The sequence below is a fragment of the Sitophilus oryzae genome, unplaced genomic scaffold (assembly GCF_002938485.1).
Source record: "Sitophilus oryzae breed Bouriz unplaced genomic scaffold, Soryzae_2.0 scaffold_165_pilon_pilon, whole genome shotgun sequence".
NCBI lineage: Eukaryota > Metazoa > Arthropoda > Insecta > Coleoptera > Curculionidae > Sitophilus > Sitophilus oryzae.
This window is the reverse complement of record NW_022146347.1, coordinates 637,066-659,702: the sequence shown is the minus strand read 5'-3', so window position 1 is coordinate 659,702 and position 22,637 is coordinate 637,066. Positions and strand designations below refer to the sequence as shown.

Below are 22,637 nucleotides of genomic sequence, written 5' to 3'. Positions count from 1 at the left end.
CGTATATGACGTGCCACCCTGTATAATTCGATTTCAATCAAAATTTCAATGATTAGAATATAAGCAGAATAGGTATAGCTTATGCATTAGATTTATTTATTTCAATAAATTTACTTAAAAAAAGAATTAGAAAAATCAAAACATTAAGAAGGAAATAATTAAGAATTTACTAAAACTGCTAAAATAAAAAATTAAAAGCAACGAAAAAAAATGGGTAAACATTTTAGTATTTTATCTATAAAACATAATACAGAATGTTTCACGTTAATACATTCACAGTAATTGAATTCCGAGGTAAAAGTCTATGGGCACTCCACTAAAGATCTATCAAAAATTAAATCGCCCTTATTGAAAAAACCGAAACCGTTTAAAACGTCCATTTTCAAAGTAATTATTGCTATCTTGTGAGTTTAATTTAAATTTTATTTACTCAAACCCATGATAATTGTGAAAAAGAGGCATTAAAAATTAAAAAGCTGTGTGAACTGTGAATTGCAAAAATCAGCATGGATCGTGGCATAACATCGGTTTCCAATGTTTCATAGGTATTTCATACATGTCCTTATATAAAATAAAGTTTCTTATACGCAACACACTGTATTTTATTTAAAAAAATAAAATAAAATAATGATATATTTGAATAAATAATATTTAGCGACATAATTCCGGAAAAAGCTAAACCGCTCCGAAATTATCAAAAGCTTTGGAGAGCGACCGTTTTATGCATAGCGCCAAATAGTATTTACATTGTCCTTATGGGCACTTTCCAATCTAAACTTGTTTCTTTTATCCATGGTCCGACAGGAATTATGAACGATAGTCATTTTAAAGGCCAATGTGACGCATTGACATTTTTATGGATCATAGGGAATACATAATTGAAGCTGAGATCTATAAAAAAATCATTTACGTAAGATATTTTATTAGAGCTTATGTTTTTATACTGACAGTTATAGCTAGTTATGATCTGTAAGTTGCTCGTATATCTAAAGAAACATGATTTTAGTAGCATAAAATTCTTTACATACTATATTTCTCAGTATTTCAATAAAGGGAGAACTTTTTGGCAAGTACAATAAACTTGTCTGCATTTTATGTTTGATATCGAACAAAAAATGTTAAATATTCATCCTATTTTAATAATTTATTGTGTTCTATGTTTATCAAAATATTAAATAATTATACGTCGTTTTTTTGTCGAAAACATAGCAAATAGCATGCAAATTTTTGAGGTCTGCGTATGCTCACTCCACATGCCAAATTTGAAAGATTTTGGACAAGCTGGTTATAAGTAATTTAAGTAAAATCGCATCTATTTTTAAATTAAAACCGAACATATAATGTTGGCATGTGTATTTAGCATAGGCCGATCTTTAAAACAAACTATTTACTTATATTAAAAAACTATTTTTTAGCTGTAAAATTAATATTTGGACAGTTCAAAATCTGCATAGGATTTCCTATGTTTCCAACGACGATGCATCACTCGGTATAATTTACTTACCGTTGGCCGTCGTCAGTTATACAGGGTGAATCTTAAATAAGTGCAAATAATTTTAGGGCTGATAGATCTCGATAAAAGAAACATATTTTCTCTTTACCGTTTTTCAAATAAGTTTTTAAAAAATGCTTAAATTTTGATAACCACTGAATCTTTTCTAGGATTTCTTTCTTTTAAATTTGATCCACTACCTATGTTGCCATATTATCAAAAAATTATGTTTTTTAATTAAAAACTAAAATAGTTTCCAAAATTTTTTCAAAAAATTCCAAATTTTTTTTTCGCGAAAAAAAACTCATAATCGTGTTTCTGGGGTCGAAATATACTACCCCTAAAAATATTTGCACTTATTTAAGACTTACCCTGTATAAGCATCTTTAATATGTCTTTCTATATTTTTAATTAACCGAAAATAATTTAAAATTACGTTTCCAAAAATATAGCACACTTGATATTTTGTTATATTCTCCTTCGAAATACAGAATTTTTAAAAGTTCGCCACTTTTAACTAGTAGGCTTTGGACCCCTTATTGGTGATATGCCCTTAATGGAACTCGAAAACATATTTTTCCAGCAAGAAGAGGCACCGCCTCAGAACGCTGAAGTTATCAGCAAATTTTTGCAGCCAATTTTAAGAACAATTGATGAGCTAACCAAAATTCCAGCCGTTGGCCGTCGAGGCCACCTGACTTAGTGCCCATGGATCTAATCCTATGGATATATTTGCGGACGAATAAAGGTTCCTTATTCTTCCGTATAATCTAGACAAGAATTAGAAATACTTAGCAGTTATGAGAGGGTATCTTTCACCCCCACTGAGTTAATGAATTCCGCGAAATGTTCAGAAACGGCCCCGTCTGTCCATAACAGAAGATGGTCGATATAACAGAAGACGGTCGAACACCTGCAGCAAAATCTCTTGTCTTGGTTTGCTATTTATTTTTATTGTCATCAGATATAGTTTAAACGTGTTGATGTTGGTTAAATATATTTTAAATTGTTATAAAATTCTGCATCTCTCATAGCAAATATTATTTTCGTTTTAATTGATGCTCACAGCTAGAATATTTTTGCATTACAGCCGGTGCCATTCAAAGCCTACTTATTTAAAGTGGGCGAATTTTTGTATACTCTATATCTCGAAGAGGAATCGAGCAAAATATCAAGTGTGTTATATTTTTGGAAAGGTAATTTTAAATTATTTTCAATAAATTAAAAATATACAGGGTGTCTCATATAAAAAATCAAATTTTCTGTTCATAATTCTTAAATTATTAATTTTAAAAAAATTATACTTAAACCATTAAATTCTACGTAAAAAGGTGCTTTGGAAATGTTTTCATAAAAATACCAAATTTTCCATAGCAAAAAAGTTCCAGCGATTTGTTAAAAATGCATATTTTTGAAAAACACCCCGTAACTCCGAAACGGTAACAGATATCAATATGCGGTTTTCACCATCATGTTTTTGATAAAAATTGAGCTCCAGACACCGATATTAGTTTTTGTCTATCTCCTATAGAAAAGGGTGTTTCCATTTAAAAGCGTCAAATTTGACCCACCCTGTACATGTATTCTTTTACATTAAACATAATTACATTATAGAAAGTCTATTTATAATATACATGACCTATATAAAAAGGTAAACAAGTTTCTATTATAAGAAAAATAAACCTTCTGTAAGACGGGTATATAATGAAAAAATCCACTCCAGGAATTTCTTGCTTATTTTATCATATTTTGCTTTCATTATTTATTAAATGGATAAATAAGCCAACGAACCGTGCTTGACTTATATATTAGACTTAAATATATCGGCTGGTTAGATAAATCGATTGGACAAACAAAAGAGCAAAATATTAGAAACTGGCGTTATTTATATAAGTTATTGTTGTGGAAAATGTATATACTCGTATGTCGTAAACCAAACTTTAAGGGGGAATATATTTTGTTTGTTTTATTATGCTTCATTGTTCGACGTGAACAAATAGAAAAATAACATTCTGTACTTAGTTGGAACTAGGGTTTTCGGAACCGGAGCTGTTTTTCGGAACCGGGAATTTCGGTACCGCGCCTTTTAGGAACCGGGATTTCCCTTTTTTTCGGTACTTTCGGTACTGACTAATTTTTGTTCAATGGTGGTGCAGTTCATCAATCACAAAGCAAGGGATGGGTTTTCAAAGTAAAATTAATAAAAAATTGAGATTTTTAATGAAAATAATATCATATTTTTCAGTAATCAGTCTTGAAAAAATTAGCATGAACACAAACATGAACACAAGTAAAGAAAAAAGTATATAGGTAACTTAAATTTCACATCAAACAACATAAACCAACTTAACTGAATTTGAAACAAAAGTCCTAAAATATTGAATTAAAAATGTAAATATCTATTAAAACATAACATAATAAATATTATAGAAACTTCAAAAGAGAAAAGAAGCAAGAATAATAAGAAATAGCATCATTACTTATTTAGAAGAGTTTGATTTCGACCGCTAGAAAGTATCAAAGGACTTTCTCACGTAACAAAAAATTTTTTTTTTAATTATTGTTACCGAGGCCCGGTTCTGTGATGGCCAAAAGGATCTGAAGCCTGATTGGTAGTATTAATTAGAGTTTCCGGGCCGTATTTAAATATTTTCGTTCAACGATTGTAGAGTTTGGTTTGGTTTGGTTTGGTTTTTTTATTTGGTCAATTAGCAAGCAAGGGATGGTTCTCAACAAAAGTAAAACTTATAAAAAATTGAGTTTCAAATGAAAATAATATCAAATTATTTAGTCATGAGAAAGTAAACTTGAATACAAATTGACCAACCTAAACAAAATAACTTCAGAAGTAAGAACAGTAAGAGATAGCATCGCTACTTATTTAGAAGAGTTTGATTTCGACCGCTAGAAAGTATCAAAAGTCTTTCGCACGTAACAAAAAATATGTTTTTAATTATTATTACCGAGTCCCGAAAGTACCGAAAGAACCGGGAATTAATATTTTCGAGTCCTGGTTCTTTTCAAAAGAACGGGGAATTCCCGTTCGAATTTTTATTAAAACATTTGAATATTGGTCACCCGTTTTGTTTTTTGTCCAAGCACTATAGCGTCACTTTCCTTTGGCTTCCGAGCCACATAGGAATTCCTGGCAATGACAGAGCTGACTACTTGGCTGCAAAAACTCCCAACCCTCATAAAACCAACCTTGTTTTCTCCGTGCAAGATCTAAAGAATTATGGCAAACATATGATCGATAATATAATCCAACTAGAATGGGACTTACACATGAATGATAATAAGCTTCATGAAATCAAAAGGGACTATTTTGAAAATAATGTAGTTAACTTACCTAGAAGTGATTTCGTTGTGCTCACTAGAATTTGTTTAGGACACACGCAACTTACCCATGAACACCTCCTTAAAGGACAGAATCAACCCGTTTGTGAAACATGTAATCTTCCAATATCTGTCAAACACATTATCTTTGAATGCCCAAAGAACGCGTTAAAACGAAGACAACACGGTATCGTGGATAACCCTGAGGTAGCCCTTTCCTACCGAAATAACAAGGCTATGTTGGATTATATAAAGGATATCGACATATATAAAAATATATAAATAATGGGATAAAGTGACACTAAAACACTCTACAGTCGATGCGTCTTTAACACATATCTCTCTCTCACTCTGTTTTTTGTCCAGCAAATGATTCAAGTTTCATCCAAGTATCTATTTTTAATATATGATATATCTTATTTATTATTAGTATTGGTGTATCATTCCTCCACAAATTATGAATATGGTAGTAAAAAATTATCATTGTGGTCATTTACCTATAAATCCTCCTATAATAATAAACATTGGGTAATTTTTAAGAGCTTTTTTAAGAGAAAAAGTAAAGAAAGTATTTTAAGATACCATCTTCATTTTACTACTAGTGCTAATCCGGACGATAGCCAGTGTCTAAATTGACTTACACTCACGAGATATCCGATATCCTCTAAATGGCACGAATGAGTAGTGCCTTTTAATAGATTTTACACTAGTACATCGAACCACCACTACGACGGGGATTTCTAGACGTCCACCCGTCCAAATATTCACATTTTCTAGTAGTAGCTGGGCCGTTGCTTTGTCCTAAATACAGCCGAAAATTGTTGTATCATTATATTGATGTCCCAAAAATTTCCGTAAATATTTTAAATCTATTTTAATTGTAAAATATTTGTTGTTATCAAGTATTATATTTGCCATGTTTATATAGAATCGTCAATAATAAGGGGTTCGTTCCATACAATGTTGTTCAAATTTTAGATATGCATTTTTAATTAGGTCTCTTCAGATCCATTAATTTAATTTTGATACAAATATGATACATTAATTTTCTTTAAATTTCGTAACTTGTCTTAATCACCCTGTAGAAGTTTCTTTTAGTAATATTAAATATATTATATGTCGCAAGCTTATCGAATAATCCGGCTTTATACAAAAATAATAGGTATTTAAATATATTATAAAACGCCTATACCGGGTGGCATCTAATGGTCTAATGAACCCTATAACTCTTTTATTTTTACAGATAAAAAAACGAGATTTGGTATGTTAGTATGTGACATAAATTAGCATTAATTGACGGATTCAGTTGTTTTTGGTCACTTCCTGTTTCACCGGAAATGACTACAACTTTTGAATTTTAAATGGCACCCTCGGTATATTTCTACTTTATTTGATAGAAAATGACAGTTTTAATTGAATGACATATTATATGTCAACTTTCGACATTTTCGGATATGGCTTATTTGAAATTGTAACATGCGGTTCATAACGACAATGTGATTCGAAATACCCAGTCTGGGGTATCAAATTATTCGTAAAAAAATATATTTTTTCCAAATATGCTAATGAGCCACCCTTGTTCCATTTGAAAAAATTGAGATATGATTAAAAATACGATGTGGGCATCTTTTAACCGGCCAGGACATGACAGCATGACACGAAAAACATTAGACGATCAAATCTATTTTTCCAAGGCTCCTTGATTAAAAATTAGTATTTTTATTTAGCCATGGCACTCTAGATTGAAATTTAAAATACGATTTATTTTTAAACCAAAATGTCAAAAGTTGACATATTATCGTATGTTATTGTATCGTATGTATTGTCATTCTACTCAGAGTGTCATTTTCTATCGAAAAATCTAAAATATACTGAGGTGCCATTTAAAAATTAAAAGTTGTAGTTATTTGTGGTGAAACAAGAAGTGACCGAAAACAATTTAATACAACAATCAATCTTAATTTATATCGTATACTAACAAACCAAATCTCGTTTTTTTATCTGAAAAAATAAAAAAGTTATAGGGTGCTTCGAGACGCATCCGGTATATACAGGGTTGTTCATCACATACGACACGGAGTATTGTAGCTAAACGATGAGATTTTTACAAATTGTAAGTTTTGGGTTCGATGAAGGACTATTAGAGGTACAATTTAAAAATAACTTTACAAGATACAGAGTGTCCCAAATAAGTAAAAAATATCAAAGTTGTATTTTTTTAAATGGAACACCCTGTATATTATTACATTTTTAGTTTCTACGATTAAAATAAAAGTAAATTTGATTAAGATTTATTATACTTAAACCTTACCGTTTTTGAAATATTTTCAATTTTGTGAAATTGCAGTAAAAATTTTAAGGCTTCATTTCTCCAAGGGTATCAATGTTTTTAATACTAAATTTAATGAAGTTTATTTATTGATCAGTTATTGTGTTGCAATAATAAAAAATAATACTACCTTATACAGAGTGTCTAAAAATTTATTTAAAATAATTATTAGCTTCAAACGGCAATAACTTCTTTAATTTAAATAGAATGCCCTGTATATTTTAGGAGAATCAGATGCACAATTAAATTGTCTATCAAATTGTATTATACCATTTTTTACCTATCCCTTCAAGTTTTCGTAGAAAATGCATTTTCTTATAATTTAGACCTCATTTATCAATATATCCAAGGAATATTGACATTTTAGATTGTTTTTAAAGCAACAAATGTACAAAATGTACAGACTAGTAATATTATCGTTTTTAGCAAAACGATAATATTACTAGCCCATTTGTGTGCAAAAAGAAAACTATTTAAATCTTTATAAAAGAGTATACCATTAATTAAATATAACACCATTATTTCGGCCCATATACTAATTAATTACATACTTAATTGTGTTCGTTAATAAATTATTATAAATAAATGTGGATTTGAGTCAGAAATCAATATAATAATAAGCTATCAAATTAAAACTGTTGTTATAAATAAGCATTTATTAAAAAATGAAATATCATTTTTAGGTGTTTTTATCACACTGTCTAATGCCCATACAAAATTCAGTTTTTTAGTATTTGGAGCAATTATTATTAATCAACTCAAACAGTCAGTTAATGTAGTTTGAATACTGGAATCATATTAATTGGTCTCTTTAACAAATATTTAAACAGTTTTTTTTATATTTTTTAATGAAATAAACGAATTATATCGACAATATTAGTATCTGTACTCTTTAAAAATTTGGTACATCTTTAAAAATAATCTAAAATGTCAATAGTCCATGGGTATATTGATAAATAAGTTCTAAATTACAAGAAAATGCATTTTCTACGGAAACTTAAAGAGATAGGTAAAAATCGTATATTATAATTTGATAGACAATTAAATTGTGCATCTGATTCTCGTAAAATATGCAGGGTGTTCCATTTAAATTAAACAAGTTATTGCCGTTTGAAGCTAATAATTATTTAAAATAAATTTTTAGACACTCTGTATAAGGTAGTATTATTTTTATTATTGCAACACAATAACTGATCAGTAAATAAACTTCAGTAAATATTTAGTATTAAAAACTTTGATACCCTTGGAGAAATGAAGCCTTAAAGTTTTTACTGCAATTTCACAAAATTGAAAATATTTTAAAAACGGTAAGGTTTAAGTATAATAAATCTTAATCAAATTTACCTTTATTTTAATCGTAGAAACTAAAAATGTAATAATATACAGGGTGTTCCATTTAAAAAAATACAACTTTGATATTTTTTACTTATTTGGGACACTCTGAATCTTGTAAAGTTATTTTTAAATTGTACCTCTAATAGTCCTTCATCGAACTCAAAACTTACAATTTGTAAAAATCTCATCGTTTAGCTACAATACTCCGTGTCGTATGTGGTGAACAACCCTGTATAAAGTTCCTTCGTTTTTGTTACCGTTTATTTATCGTTTATCACAGCTCTAACATAATCACAATCTTACAGAAATAACGAAGAGCCTCATTTGTCACTTGGTTATCGAAGTGGTAAGTCATTCACTCATTTCGAAGGTCTACAGCCTTTTTTTTTCATTACTCCTCCAGTAAATTTTCCTTCGCAGTCTACATTAATCTTTCAGTATATTTATCTTCTTTACTACACGAAATCTCTCAACGTGTTTCGCAATAAGTCCACTGATATGTGGACTAGTCAGTAATAGTTCTAAGTCTAGGCTAATATAGTGGAGTTTTTTGAAACACTGTATAGATATTTTTTATTTATTACATATTGAATTTTCCTTATATTTAAACATTACTATTTTTCTTTTTAGAAACTTGCCAAGAAGCATTATAATCGGTATTCCGTTAGTAACGATATGCTACGCCCTGATAAACGTATCTTACCTGACTGTAATGTCGCCCATGGAAATGATGACCAGCGAAGCTGTGGCTGTGGTATTCGGGAATCGATTGCTCGGTGAGTTTCAAATGATCTAGGCCCATGCTTAAAACTGGGGCAATATATAGATATTTTTAAGTAGCTATGAAACCTATTCACATTCGTTGAGAAAATAAACGTGCGTACTGATTGGAAGAACCTGTTTAGTAGGAGTACCGACAAGTTCTTTCGAAATGACGACCACAGTCAGGTATTTTTTTACTAATTTACAACTACGAAATCGTTATTTGTGAATACGTTAATAAGTCCAAATGAATCTAATGACGATATCACTTTAGTATTAACAACGAAAGTGAATTCAAACAGAGATTAACCTTACAATAAATATAAAATTTCTTTTTCTGTTTGAGAGTAGAGTATACAAAAAATACTGTCGCTTCTTCTTGAGGAAGTTTGTTCTTTTTTACCCCGTTACTCCATTTTATTGAGAAAGAGGAGTTAATCCCAAAAAGTTCAGGTTCTTCTCATTTATATGGTCTACCTAAAATCCACAAACACACTGTTACTCTGAGACCAATCGTGAACACTATTAGCTCTTCAATGTAGTAAACATCAAAATATCTGGTCAACATTACATGAACAAAAGACAAAATATCCAAGGTTCCCACACAACTGCTCCTTTATGCCACTTCGTATTACCAGGAAAGGTAATTCAAAATGCTGCAGATAGGGTCGGTATGTTGGATTTTTTGTCCAGGGACATCATTTTAAGTGTCCCACTCAATTTTATAATTTTCCAGTTTCCTATTTAAAGATTGCAGAAATATTTTTAATGTAATTTTTTGCGAGGATGCCGATTTTCTGCATCGAACTTTTTTAAAACGTCAATTTTGACAGATACGATGCCATCTTGATTTATTTTAAATGGAAACCCCCACAAATTTAACATCCTCGGGTAGACCTATTTCAGCTGATTTCAAAAATATATAGTTTATTATACTTCGCCCTTACCGTTTTCGATATACAGTGCCTTTAAAAATGAAATGTTCCAGAATCATTTTAAGTGTCTCACTCAATTTAAAATTGTGTTGTTTTGTATTTGAAGATAGTAAAAAGATATTTTAATGTAATTTTTCGAGAGGATGCCGACTTTTTATGTGAAAAGTTTTTAAAACGTCAATTTTGATAGATAAGACATCATCTTGATTTTTTTAAATTGAAACACCCACATATTTTAGCATCTACATCTACCGGTAGACATATTCTAGATAATTAAAAAATCAAGATGGCGTAGTATCTGTCAAAATTTTGTGAGGTAGAAAATCGGCATCGTCGCAATAATTACATTAGGACATCTTTCTATTATATTTAAATATGATACAGAAAAAACATAAACTGTGTGAGACACTTAAAATGATGTCCCTGTACAGGGTGAGTCAACGATAGAGTAAAGTCCATTATCTCATTTGTTTCGAGGTTTACAAAAAAATGTTAAAAACAAAAGTTATAGGGAAGGTTAAGATACACATTTTAAAATTATTATAGACTATACGGGGTGCATAAAAAAAGTGTGGCGGATATAACATATGTTTTTTTAAATACAACACCCTGATTGTTTCTGAAGTTGGAACACCAAAATTTGGTATGAGAGTTCTATAGAGATTAAAAAGAAGATATATGTTAAGATATTTTAGTTAAATGTTACATGGTGTTCAAAATATATTTATGAATTTCAACTACTTAAAATTAGAAAATCCCAAATTTTTTAAATGGTACACCCTATATATTTTGATTTTTTTCTGATAGATTTTGCAAAGCTCTTCAACTTTTATTAAGTATGTCATATACCTATTTTTAATAATTTGCGATTTATTCCAATTTATTCTATTTTTACCCATATCTTTAATACAATTACGCTATAACATCATAGTTGCCACGACAAAAAATATTAATTATTATCAGAATTTCATATATCTGTTAAGCAAGTTAAGAACAAAAGGTGAATTTTAGTTTAATTTGTTGTAATAAGTATAAATGTCAGATGTAGTGGTAATTGTTTCAGATTTTCCTGAAAACGGATTAGTCAGTGTGACTGATATACACGAACAAGCCAAAATAAACATATTTTTGGTTCAGTACTATAAGAATAGATGTAGATTATCTAGAAAACATTTTCATATTATGTTATATTATAATATTTTCAGTGTGTAATGGACGGTTTCGCGGCAGTAGTAATATTGGCTTTACGAAATGAATTATAAACCAGAATTACTATGAGAAAAAAAAACGTTACTGTATGTCGAAGAAAATTTCAATATCAGTAGTCGTCAACAATTAGGTAATCTAGTTAGTATTACCCTAATCTGTGGCTATTCGCCCCGGCGGAACATCCAAGTGTCATCTTTCATAATATATCCAAGAAATCCACAACTACGATTTTAGTTTATTTTAGTAAAGTTAATTAATTTTAACTAATAATAACAATTGTAACTAATTATTAAACTATTTGTTAAAAATAAGTAATAAATATTTTTGTTTTGTCACGGCAACTATGATGTTATAGCGTAATTATATTAAAAATTAGGCTAAAAATAGAAAAAATTGGAATAAATCGCAAACTATTAAAAATAGGTATATGACATACTTAATAAAAGCTGAAGAGCTTTGCAAAATCTAGCAGAAAAAAAGAAAATACATAGGGCGTACCATTTAAAAAATTTGAGATTTTTTAATTTTAAGTAGTTGAAATTCATAAATATATTTTGAACACCCTGTAACGTTTAACTAAAATATCTTACCATATATCTTCTTTTTAATCTCTATAGAACTCTCATACCAAATTTTGGTATTCCAACTTCAGAAACAATGGTACCACTGACAATTTTTTGCCACACTGCAATTTTAGATTTGTATAAACAAATTTAAATATTACAATAACTATTAATTTTAGGTATATAACATTATATATAAAAAAGTTATAGAATTTTATGCAGAATCTAAAAATAAAATAAAAAACGGGGTGTTGCATTTAAAAAAACATATGGTATATCCTCCACACTTTTTTGAAGCACCCTGTATACTCTATAATAATTTTAAAATGTGTATTCTTAATCTTCTCTATAACTTCTGTATTAAACATTTCTATTATATTTAAATACGATACAGAAAAAACATAAACTGAGTGAGACACTTAAAATGATGTCCCTGTACATTCTTTTTTTGGAGTCTAATACACCACCCAATCTTAGTTAGTTAGAAAAGTTATTGGGTAGTTAGAAAAGAGCGCCAACAAATCGGCTAGATTTCAGCTAGAATGGACTCAGATTGATGACAAGGCTGCGAAGTCATCTTTCTATTTACGACCCTTGCAGAGTGGTGTGTCATTTATTCATTTTGTGAAGGTATCCATTGAATTGGCAATATACGGTATGAATTGCAGTTACAGTACGAATGTTGCTTCCTTATTGAGATGCCTCTATGAGTGTTTGATGACATTACATTGCAGCCTCGGGAGTTATTTTGAATCTTTGTAAGGTTGAAAGTAGTCACTATATCTGTCAAGATTGGCTTGGTGTCATAACAATTCCTCCCAGGTTCTATAGGGACGATATAACTATAGGATGCTGGCGTCTTTGATCCATTATCTTGATTTTTCGTGCTTTTTGGAAAGATTGCATAGCCCATTTCGCTTTTTATGCATTTGTGAAGATTCCTTCCGTTACAGTCTCATATCTTCCATTAGTGTGAATCTCTAGGGCCTGTGTAACGACAAACTTTGAAGGAATTCCATATGCACGTGCTTGAAGGTGGTAGGTCATGGAAAAGGTGGTGTTGAAAACCCCATGCCAGAGACTGTGTGGTTTTTGCGACCTCGACTAGATAAACTTAAATAAACAGCAATATATTTTATAATTCGTTACCTAAATAGAAGCGGAAGAAAGTCCATGTGGACTTGATGAGTATTTCACTGCAAAACACTCCGCCCACTAATTTCATTGGCTACTTGCAAATTTATCGAATTTTTACTGATGAGACGGGTCGTCTAATTTTTTACGAGAAACATCGAGAGAATATCGTTTCCCCCCGTAGCTACAGCATGGATAGACACGTACTGTAGATATATGGATCCATCAATTGGATCCACCAAACCAAACCAAATCGCCATTGTTGGTGTAGTCCGCAGTTAGGCAACTTTTTGAATCTGCTGGAGCACTTTGAGCGAAATATCTTGAACTTTCATTTGCCAATATCGAACGAAACAAAAATCAAGAGTCAACATTTTTATAACCACCACGCTTGGATTGCAGTTAGCTCTTCCTCTACGATGTTGGGGAAATTTCTGATGTGTTGTTTAAATTATTTTTTCTGGTGTCAATTAAAAGTTGTCAAAAATCAAAAATCAAGGTGTAATAAAAACCCTCTCTTAAAAAATTGTTAAGACTGAATTGTAATACTAATTGCTGAATGATATTAATCACAAAAAAATGCTGATAATTACTAAAATAATCTCTGTTTGGATTCTTTTCAATACATTTCTCTGTACATATTTAATCACATAATCAATATTTTTTTAATTACGTTTAAAATTATGCATAGAATAATTATTATTGTACTTAAAACTCCTTTTGATTTTAGGTGTTATGGCTTGGTTGATGCCATTATCAGTAACTATCTCCACATTTGGATCTGCAAACGGTACATTATTTGCTGCTGGTAGATTATGTTTTGCTGCGAGTCGTGAGGGACACTTGCTTGATATATTATCCTATGTACATGTTAGAAGATATACACCAGCCCCGGGTTTGATTTTCCATGTAAGATTTACATTGTAGGACAGAATAATGTGTAAAAGAGGAATGGAAATAAGTGTTCTATTAATCACAATATTATAACAAGTCTTTCTGAATCCTATAATCTTATAAAATAAAATTTATGTATTATTATTTTTATACAGTATTTCGTATATATCTTATTTTGGTTTCGTTTTTCAGTCTATTATTGCTGGAGCTATGGTTCTCTACGGCACGATAGACTCCCTCATCGATTTCTTCAGTTTTACAGCCTGGATCTTCTATGGAGGTGCGATGGTTGCGCTTATCGTGATGCGATATACAAAACCGACTTATCCCAGACCATACAAGGTGCGAAGATTATCATTATTATCACTAAAATAATTATATCAATAATGAGTTGATATTTGATCCTTCTCAGAACCGTTATTAAAAGAAATATCCTGTTAAAAATAAAAAAAAATCATGTGATATAAGTTAGATAAAACTTTGTTGGAATTTTTTAACTATTCTAATTTGATCATTTTTGTTTACCATTGTTTTAATTGTGTATTTTTTAGGTTCCTCTTATCATTCCATGTGTAGTATTGTTGATTTCAATCTACTTAATTATTGGGCCAATCGTTGATAAACCAACCATCGAATATTTGTACGCAGCCTTGTTTATTCTAGGTGGAATGATTTTCTATGTTCCTTTTGTACATTATAATTATAGGATACCGTTTATGGGTAAGTCATTCAATTGGTTGTAATTCTATTATGATTTATAAATAACTGGTATGCTCTAGCTCAATGGTATCGTGTAATCCAAAAAAAATCGGCGTAGATTTCCAAGCTATCTCTGACGCCGTCTTTGTTTTCGATTGTATGGTATTTGCAGCATACCGAAAGTACCCTAATAAAGTTTGTTTTTCTATCCTTGACAGTTACGTCGTCATTTTTGACGTCATTTTGATTTTAATGGATTTTTTCAAATGGTTCATAGGTTTTCAGCTGTAAGACGATATTGCACAAGGAAGCACGATCTTTTTTCCTTGATGATAATTTTCAGTTTATATATACTCACTATTTTAAGATCTCCATTGATCACCATTCAATGATAGTGATCAGTAAATAAAAACACAAAGTATAAACATGGCCGAGGCCGAGAGACAGAGTGACAATCTGGTGATAATCTGTAATGCCGGTTCCACATTCTCGTCCGAATACGCTCGCTGTGTCTCGCCGAGCTTCTCGGCCAAGAAATTCGTGCTCGGGTACGACCATACACAGTCTCGTTAAATTAGCGAATGTTTCAGCTGCAGTTGTGAACTCCCGGGAACTCCATCATCCGTGCGAGAACGCGAGAAGATGGCCGACGCAGAAGTTGCTGCTGCTGTTGCTGTAATTTAATTCTTTTTCATTATTCCACTCCATTTTGTTTATATCACAACACAACCTCTGAACCCACCGAAATCTCGCGGTAATATGCGTATTAATGCGAGAACCGGAGAACGTACACTATTGTGCTCGCTCATCCTCGGTATTCTCGCGAGTACCTTTGACTCGGACCCAAAAAACCGACTTTCGACGGAGCACCGGCGATGCCGGGAAAGACAAAGCGAGGTATAGCGAGCGGTCCCATCTACACACTCGTTCTCGGGCTTTCTCGCCGAGCAACAGCGAGAATGTGGAACCGGCATAACGTAATAGCCAACGATCGAAAATTAAAGGATGCATATCGTCGTTATCAATGACTAAAGAATACAAGGATACGTTACGCCCATATACGGGCTTCAGCAGAATTTGTCATGTTAGCAACCATTTTTTTGGCTGTAACGAATGTGTCATCAGCTGGTCATCAGGGACAATTTTAACGATTTTTAATAGTTTGTCTGTAGTGAACTTTGTATAAACTTTATTTCAATGGTAATAAGTTGTTTAGCTTTCAAGTGTAATAGTCGCAACGATAAGAAAGAGCCAGGAGTTACGTTTCATAGGCAAATAAACAGTCAACCAAACCACTCCACTTTTTTAGCTTTATTTTTATTGAATTCAATAATTATTTTTCTGATATTATATGTACTTGATATGTGATATACGTCGATACTAGTTTTGTACTTTTTGTTAACATTTTAATACGTCTTTTCGTTATTAATTAGTATATCATCGCATACACCATAGGCATAGTCAAAACATTTATGAAAAATATAAATATCTCTTCAAGCCGCTAAGTTAAGAAAAATATGTGCCACGGTACTGTTTGGAAGTATGGTAACACTTTGGTCTCGGGTATTATTAGTCCTTGTATTCTTTAGTCATTGGTCGTTACCAACGAAAGTAACATAAGGCCACACAACACTGTGATGTAAAAATCTGATGACGTCATCATTGAAGGCTTCCATTAAATTGCTCCCCAATTCTAGACAATTCTTATTCTTTCTCAATTATTGTAACTTATATATCAATATTGTATACTATAAGTGTACATGCTTATCAATATTTAAGAAATTATATTTATTCAGCATATTCAACCATTTCCAATTATGGTGTAGTGTATGTCACATATTTAGATACTTTCTTTGTAGTTGAGCCCATTGTTGTCTATTAATTGTTAGTCATGCGGGCCCAAGTTATCCCTGCTAATTTTCTAATATCATGGTCCCATCTCAGGTTTCGTCTTCCTTTAGGTTTCTTAATTTCTCGTGGGTACCATGCTTAGTTTTTGTGGTCTATCTCTTGTCCGTCCTTCTTGCCAGGTATCCTGCCCATTGCCACTTGAGATTTGATTCTGTAAATGACATCTATTACCTGGGTCTTTTGTCGTATCCACTCTATTCTTTAACGGCCTTTCTTGGTTATTCTCAGCATATTTCGTTCCATTGAGCGTTGAGCGACCTGCAGTTACCTTCAGGATTATTAGAGTATATTTAATTTTTTTAAGTTAATTATTAGAGTATATTTAAATTTTAAGTTAAGTAAGTTAAACACACCCTTCTAAACAATCTCTTAGTGCGTAACTTAATAGAATATCAAGAGAGATCTTTGTTGTAAAGCCTTTAAAAAATTAATAAAATCGATTTACTTTTTTATTATAAATTATGTATGAATTGTTGGATTTAGGAATATTTTTAAGACATGAGCACATTTTGACGATGCCTAGAGTAAAGCGAAATTACAACAACTTTCGTTGCACGTCATGAATGACACCATGCGTCGTCTTATGGAGTTTGCTGGTGGTCGTATTATGATGTACAACCAAAGTTATTTTAATTTCCCTATACATTTATTCTGTTTTAGATGGAGTTACTGTATTTTTACAAATGTTGCTCGAAGTGGCACCCACAACAAATATGTTTGATTAAATTTTAGACAAGACAAGAATTCTATACGATGAGGAAGAAGAATGGAGGAAACTAAAATTTAGTAGAAAAATATAAATTATGACAAATAACAAGTCTTGAAAACGTTATGGTTTTAGAGTTTATTGGTGCATATTTAAGATAGCTATATGGCCCAAAATTGTTACTTAATATTGGTGCTGTTGTAACGTTTATCTCAATTATTACAGTTAAGATTTACTTATGCATTGATAAACTGTTGTCCGTCAGCATTTTTTAATTATTATATGTTAATATACAGTTTTTTATATTATATAATCATTTTGTTTTTTATTAAAATGTATTTTTTTTATATATAATTCGAATAAAAGCGTTAAAAAAGATAAAGATATTCACTGATACATGTTGGTAATTTTATTTGCTCATTTATTAAAAATACTATGAAAATTACATTCCAGAAACAAAAAATATACTCTGTTGTTATTGAATATTTGTTTAACAAAATCACTTTTACTTTATTGGTTATTACATATAATAAGTTTTTATATAAACTTTCAAATTTATCTTGAATACTTGAGAAGTTTTACTACCTCGACTTTTTTTGGTTATACTTAAACTACCTACATATATTTTTAATTTTTTTTATATAGATACAAAACTAGCTCTTGTATTATGTTATGCACGTCTATCGCATGTTTTCTTTATATCGTATAATCGAAAAAAAAACAGTGTCGTGTTACCTTAGAAATAACGATCGTTTTATACCTAAATATTTTATATATAAAATTATATCGTCAATGTTGTGGATTTTCATTCCTAAGGTAACTTAGCGCTGTTTTCTTGGATCTTATGACGTTCAAGATTTACAGTTATTATTGTTAAGAAACAATCTTTCGGCAATACTGTGTTGATACTGCTTTATGCAAAGAAGTATGTTTAATTAGAAACACGCATAAACTTATTATTTCCGTACATATCATAAAAAATAAACTAAATTAATCAATTATCTTGCAATACAAATGTTTCCTGTTGATTCAAGAATTGATAAGCATATAAATAGCGATTTAAATATATTTGTGAACAATAATTGAAAATAAATAATATAAGTTACATGTACTTGGTGTTTACAGAAATATTTTCACGTGGACATACCTACTCAGTTATAACTATATAAATCATAATAGATCTACTAATATAATAAAAGTCGTAATGTCAAAGCGAGGAAATAATTTATGATCAAATATTAAAGAAAGTAGAGGTCAAGATATTCTTGAAAATTTACAAATCGGCTGCCAGACATTTGGCGCTTACTCATGTTTGTAAGTTCTTTGCCAAATACAATATTTCAACTGGAGAATTTTTATTATACAATCTTTCTTATTTTATGATGTTATTTTTGAGATGTATGGTTTGTTTGAAAACTTTATGGTAAATACAAATTTATAACAACTAAAAGGGCAACACTCACCGATACGAAAAACGAGCACCTTAAAATTTTGATGTATTTTAAAGTTTAATATATTTTGTTCTAGTGGCTTGATTTTAATGATTTTTTAAGCAATATGTAGCTAAAATATTTGACTTTTTAGTATTTCTTTCTAATTTAAAATAAAAGTTTTCATCTGTCAATTATACGAGGGAAAACAAAATGATATTTTAGTGAAAGTTTGAAACGCCCCACAGTGCTTCGTCCCATGGACAAAAATTAAAAACTAAGTTAAAATTTACTAATATCTGAATGTATAATTTTATACTTATAGCAATGTTCAACCATCCTGTATATTATTTTTCATAAACAGCGTTTTTGTTAGCTAATATTTTCACTAAAAATAAATTTTGCGATCATTATCTCATCAGTAAAAAGAATAACATTCATAGTAGTTCTGTATATTATGGAGTTAAACGGGTACGTACTTAATTGAAAGCCACTATGGATATTGTTAAACAAGGTATGTACTTTAAATTTATTTCTAAACAAGTTCGTGATTGTTTAGTTTTTATTTATTTTTAAGATGATTCTTAAATGGGTATAAAAATTTTACGTTTTCAAACTTCAAAAGGCATTTAAAAAAACATATCAAAACATATCGTATTTATTGAATATTTTGTTGCCATATTCTACACTTTTAATTTTTGTATAGTTCACCTGCGTCTGCTTGCGACGAACTTTATTTTATAATACTTTTCAGATGGAGTAAGATTGATAAGCAATGCCGATCTGGCTAATACTTGGCTTGATCATAAGGACAAGAACTCAAAATTATTAGTATTTCAAAAAATATGTTCTTATTAGATATTGATGAACCTTCCAGTCAAATGAGACACCACTTGTGCCTGAAAAAGTCCACTATGTTGGAGCGAAACGTCGAATAAAAAAAGTGTCCATCTTTCAGTTTATTATAAAATCTCATACCCAAGAAAAGGAAAAAATAATATATGCATATGGTCTATTAAAGAGGTAACTATTAACATCCGAACCCCTCATACCGACAAAATGAACAGTAACAACGCGAAAAAGTAACATATTAGAAAATGATGTACAGAAATATCTTATATGTGAGGATACTTCATCTACCTGTGATTTAGATACTATAAATTTAGAAGATTCTGTCAGCAGTGATTCTCCTGAATCAGAGTAGTTACGATCTATGCATTTTGTTGTCCTAAAGTAAATTTATAGCATCTTAAGTTTTTTTTTTAATTAAATATAACATTAATGTTTCTTTTTCATTAAAGAAAAACATTTTTATCTTATATTAGGCTTATATTGTAGGAATCATGTTCTAATGTTATTTCAATTCTTTTTTATCACAGGAATTTATTTAATACTTACACAGTTTTCATACTATAACTTGCTATAACTTATTATTTGCTTAGATGGAACACAGCTCCAACATTATTATTATTTATAAGATTTTTTTTCATAAACGTGGGACTAAGAACATCATCATTTAGTACAATGAGAGTACTCATCATTTGTGTCAAATAAACCTAGTTTGAATAAATTGCTTACAATAAAAGAGAAGTTTTGGATTTTTGTCCTCTAGAGCCATATGTTCGAAGCACTGTGCGCCCTGTGGTATATGATAAGACATCAAGAAATTTAAAAATTATTTTATTATCTAGGCAAATCCTTTCTCGATAGTTTTTTATTGGTTCATCTCAATAGGTTTTATTTTTGTTGGTGATATTTGCTTTTGAAGAAGACACTAACATTTTTTCACAATTTTTATATTAAAAGTATGCCTTTGCTTCTGGTTTTAGTCAACAGACTTACTAAGTTGTAGTCCCGAAGCATACTTCTTGACATAAGATTTGCTTCATTTCTTTTTTTATCGTTTGTTTATTTACATAAACGTTCCTTATGCCGGGTCCAGACCAAGGCGACCAAAGTAAACACGATTTTGAGACAAAAAATGGCGAATTCTGATAAGACAAACTTGAGACAAATTGTCCACACTGCAAGGATAAAAGTACAACAAAGTCAAAAGTTTAGTTGTAGCGAATGAGTTTTATTAACCATGTGTGATTTCACTGGTTTCTCCTACTGTTGGCAGCACACACAATCCACACTGCGCCGACAACTTGTAAAATATACGAACAAAACATAGACACTTTGATCTTTACCGAATTTTGAAACAAAACAAAAATAAGACAAAAATGTCGCAGAAATGTATTGGATTTGTCGCAATTTTGTCGTAAAACATGAATGTTCTGCCTTGTCGTCGTTTTGTCTACTTGGTCTGGACCCGGCATTAGATTCAATTCATTATAAAGCTGAAAAGCTGCCAAACAGCAGTTTCTTAGCGTTAAACATACAATAAGTTCATCGTTTCGATTCGAAGTACTCATACGAAGGTTCCTGGACGTCTCGCATATGATCTTGTCTTGAGGAAGCGACTGAACGGTACTTCGTGCACACCTAAATATGTTAGCGACATAATTTCAATCTCTATCATTTTCAATTAAAGCAACTATACAGATATAACTTCTGGACTTAAAATTATCTCTGCCAGAGTAACCGCTCAACAGCCCACAGACAATAATATATGATGTAATTTTTTAATAACAATTACATTACATAAATCATAAACACTATTCCAAGCAAGGCACGATTTTAATGTAAAAATTAAGAAAAAATGTTATTGTCTTCTTCAAAAGCGAATATCTCCAAAAGAAATAAAAGGCGGGCGGCCACTGCGAGCGAAACTAAACTAAGCCAAGCGAAGATAAGATTTGTAAAAATCAGCTCCCATACTTTTAAATGCATCAGCGGCCACTTGAGCGAAACTAAACGCAAATATATGAACGAAGATTCAAATCGTAGTTTAGCTTCGCTCCTTTTAGTCCGTGACAGGTTCCAGCGAATTTTTCGCAGCGAATAGTTCTATGATAGCAGAGACACAATACGAAAACGCAGGTAACTTAGCTGACTACTGAGCGAAAATCGTTCCCAGTGGTCGATGAAACTTATTTTCGTTTAGTTAGGTTAGTTTCTTTTTATATTCTTAGCTTAGTTTAGTTGCTCACGCTCGCAGTGGCCGCCTGCCAAAAGAAGTTGGCTGGCGTTTTCGTATTGTATCTCTGCTGTCATAGAACTAATCGCTGCGAAAAAATTGCTAGAACCTGTCACGAACTAAAACAAGCTAAACTAAACTACGATTTGAATCTTCGTTCATATATTTTTGTTTTTGTTTCGCTCAAGTGGCCGCTGGTGCATTTAAAAGTATGGGAGCTGATTTTTACAAATCTTATCTTCGCTTGGCTTGGTTTAGTTTCGCTCGCAGTGGCCGCCCGCCTTTAAAGCAGGCGGCCACTGCGAGCGTAACTAAACTAAGCTAAGAATATAAAAACAAACGGTAACTAAACGAAAATAAATTTCATCGGCCACTGGAAACGATTTTCGCTCAGTAGTCAGCTAAGTTAGCTGCGTTTTCGTATTGTATCTCTGCTGTCATACAACTAATCGCTGCGAAAAATTCGCTGGAACCTGTCACGAACTAAAATGAGCGAAACTAAACTACGATTTGAATCTTCGTTCATATATTTTCGTTTAGTTTCGCTCAAGTGGCCGCTGATGCATTTAAAAGTATCTTAAATTATCTTCGCTTGGTTTAGTTTAGTTTAGTTTCGCTCGCAGTGGCCGCCCGCCTTAAGGTAGGCCGCCACTGCGAGCGAAACTAAACTAAGCTAAGGATATAAAAAGAAACGATAACTAAACGAAAATAAGTTTCATCGGCCACTGGGAACGATTTCTGCTTAGTAATCAGCTAAGTTAGTTGCGTTTTCGTATTGTGTCTCTGCTATCAGAGAATTAATCGCTGCGAAAAATTCGCT

At 31.1% G+C, this 22,637-nt stretch overlaps 1 protein-coding gene across 4 annotated transcripts in view; it reads left to right on the top strand.

Moving 5' to 3' along the window:
* Positions 1-17,744, top strand: part of LOC115880828 (b(0,+)-type amino acid transporter 1) — a 91,905-nt gene extending 74,161 nt beyond the window's left edge. For 2 of the 4 annotated variants that reach the window (XM_030898125.1, XM_030898126.1), the window contains exons 7-11: positions 9,123-9,268; positions 13,826-14,004; positions 14,182-14,331; positions 14,541-14,709; positions 17,260-17,740. In XM_030898125.1, the coding sequence (XP_030753985.1) occupies positions 9,123-9,268; positions 13,826-14,004; positions 14,182-14,331; positions 14,541-14,709; positions 17,260-17,324 (709 nt within the window). In that variant the 3' untranslated portion in view covers positions 17,325-17,740. Of the gene's footprint in view, positions 1-9,122; positions 9,269-13,825; positions 14,005-14,181; positions 14,332-14,540; positions 14,710-17,259 lie in introns of all 4 variants that reach the window. The other 2 variants (XM_030898124.1, XM_030898127.1) reach the window with 2 other exon arrangements.
* Positions 17,745-22,637: the final 4,893 nt, after the last annotated feature.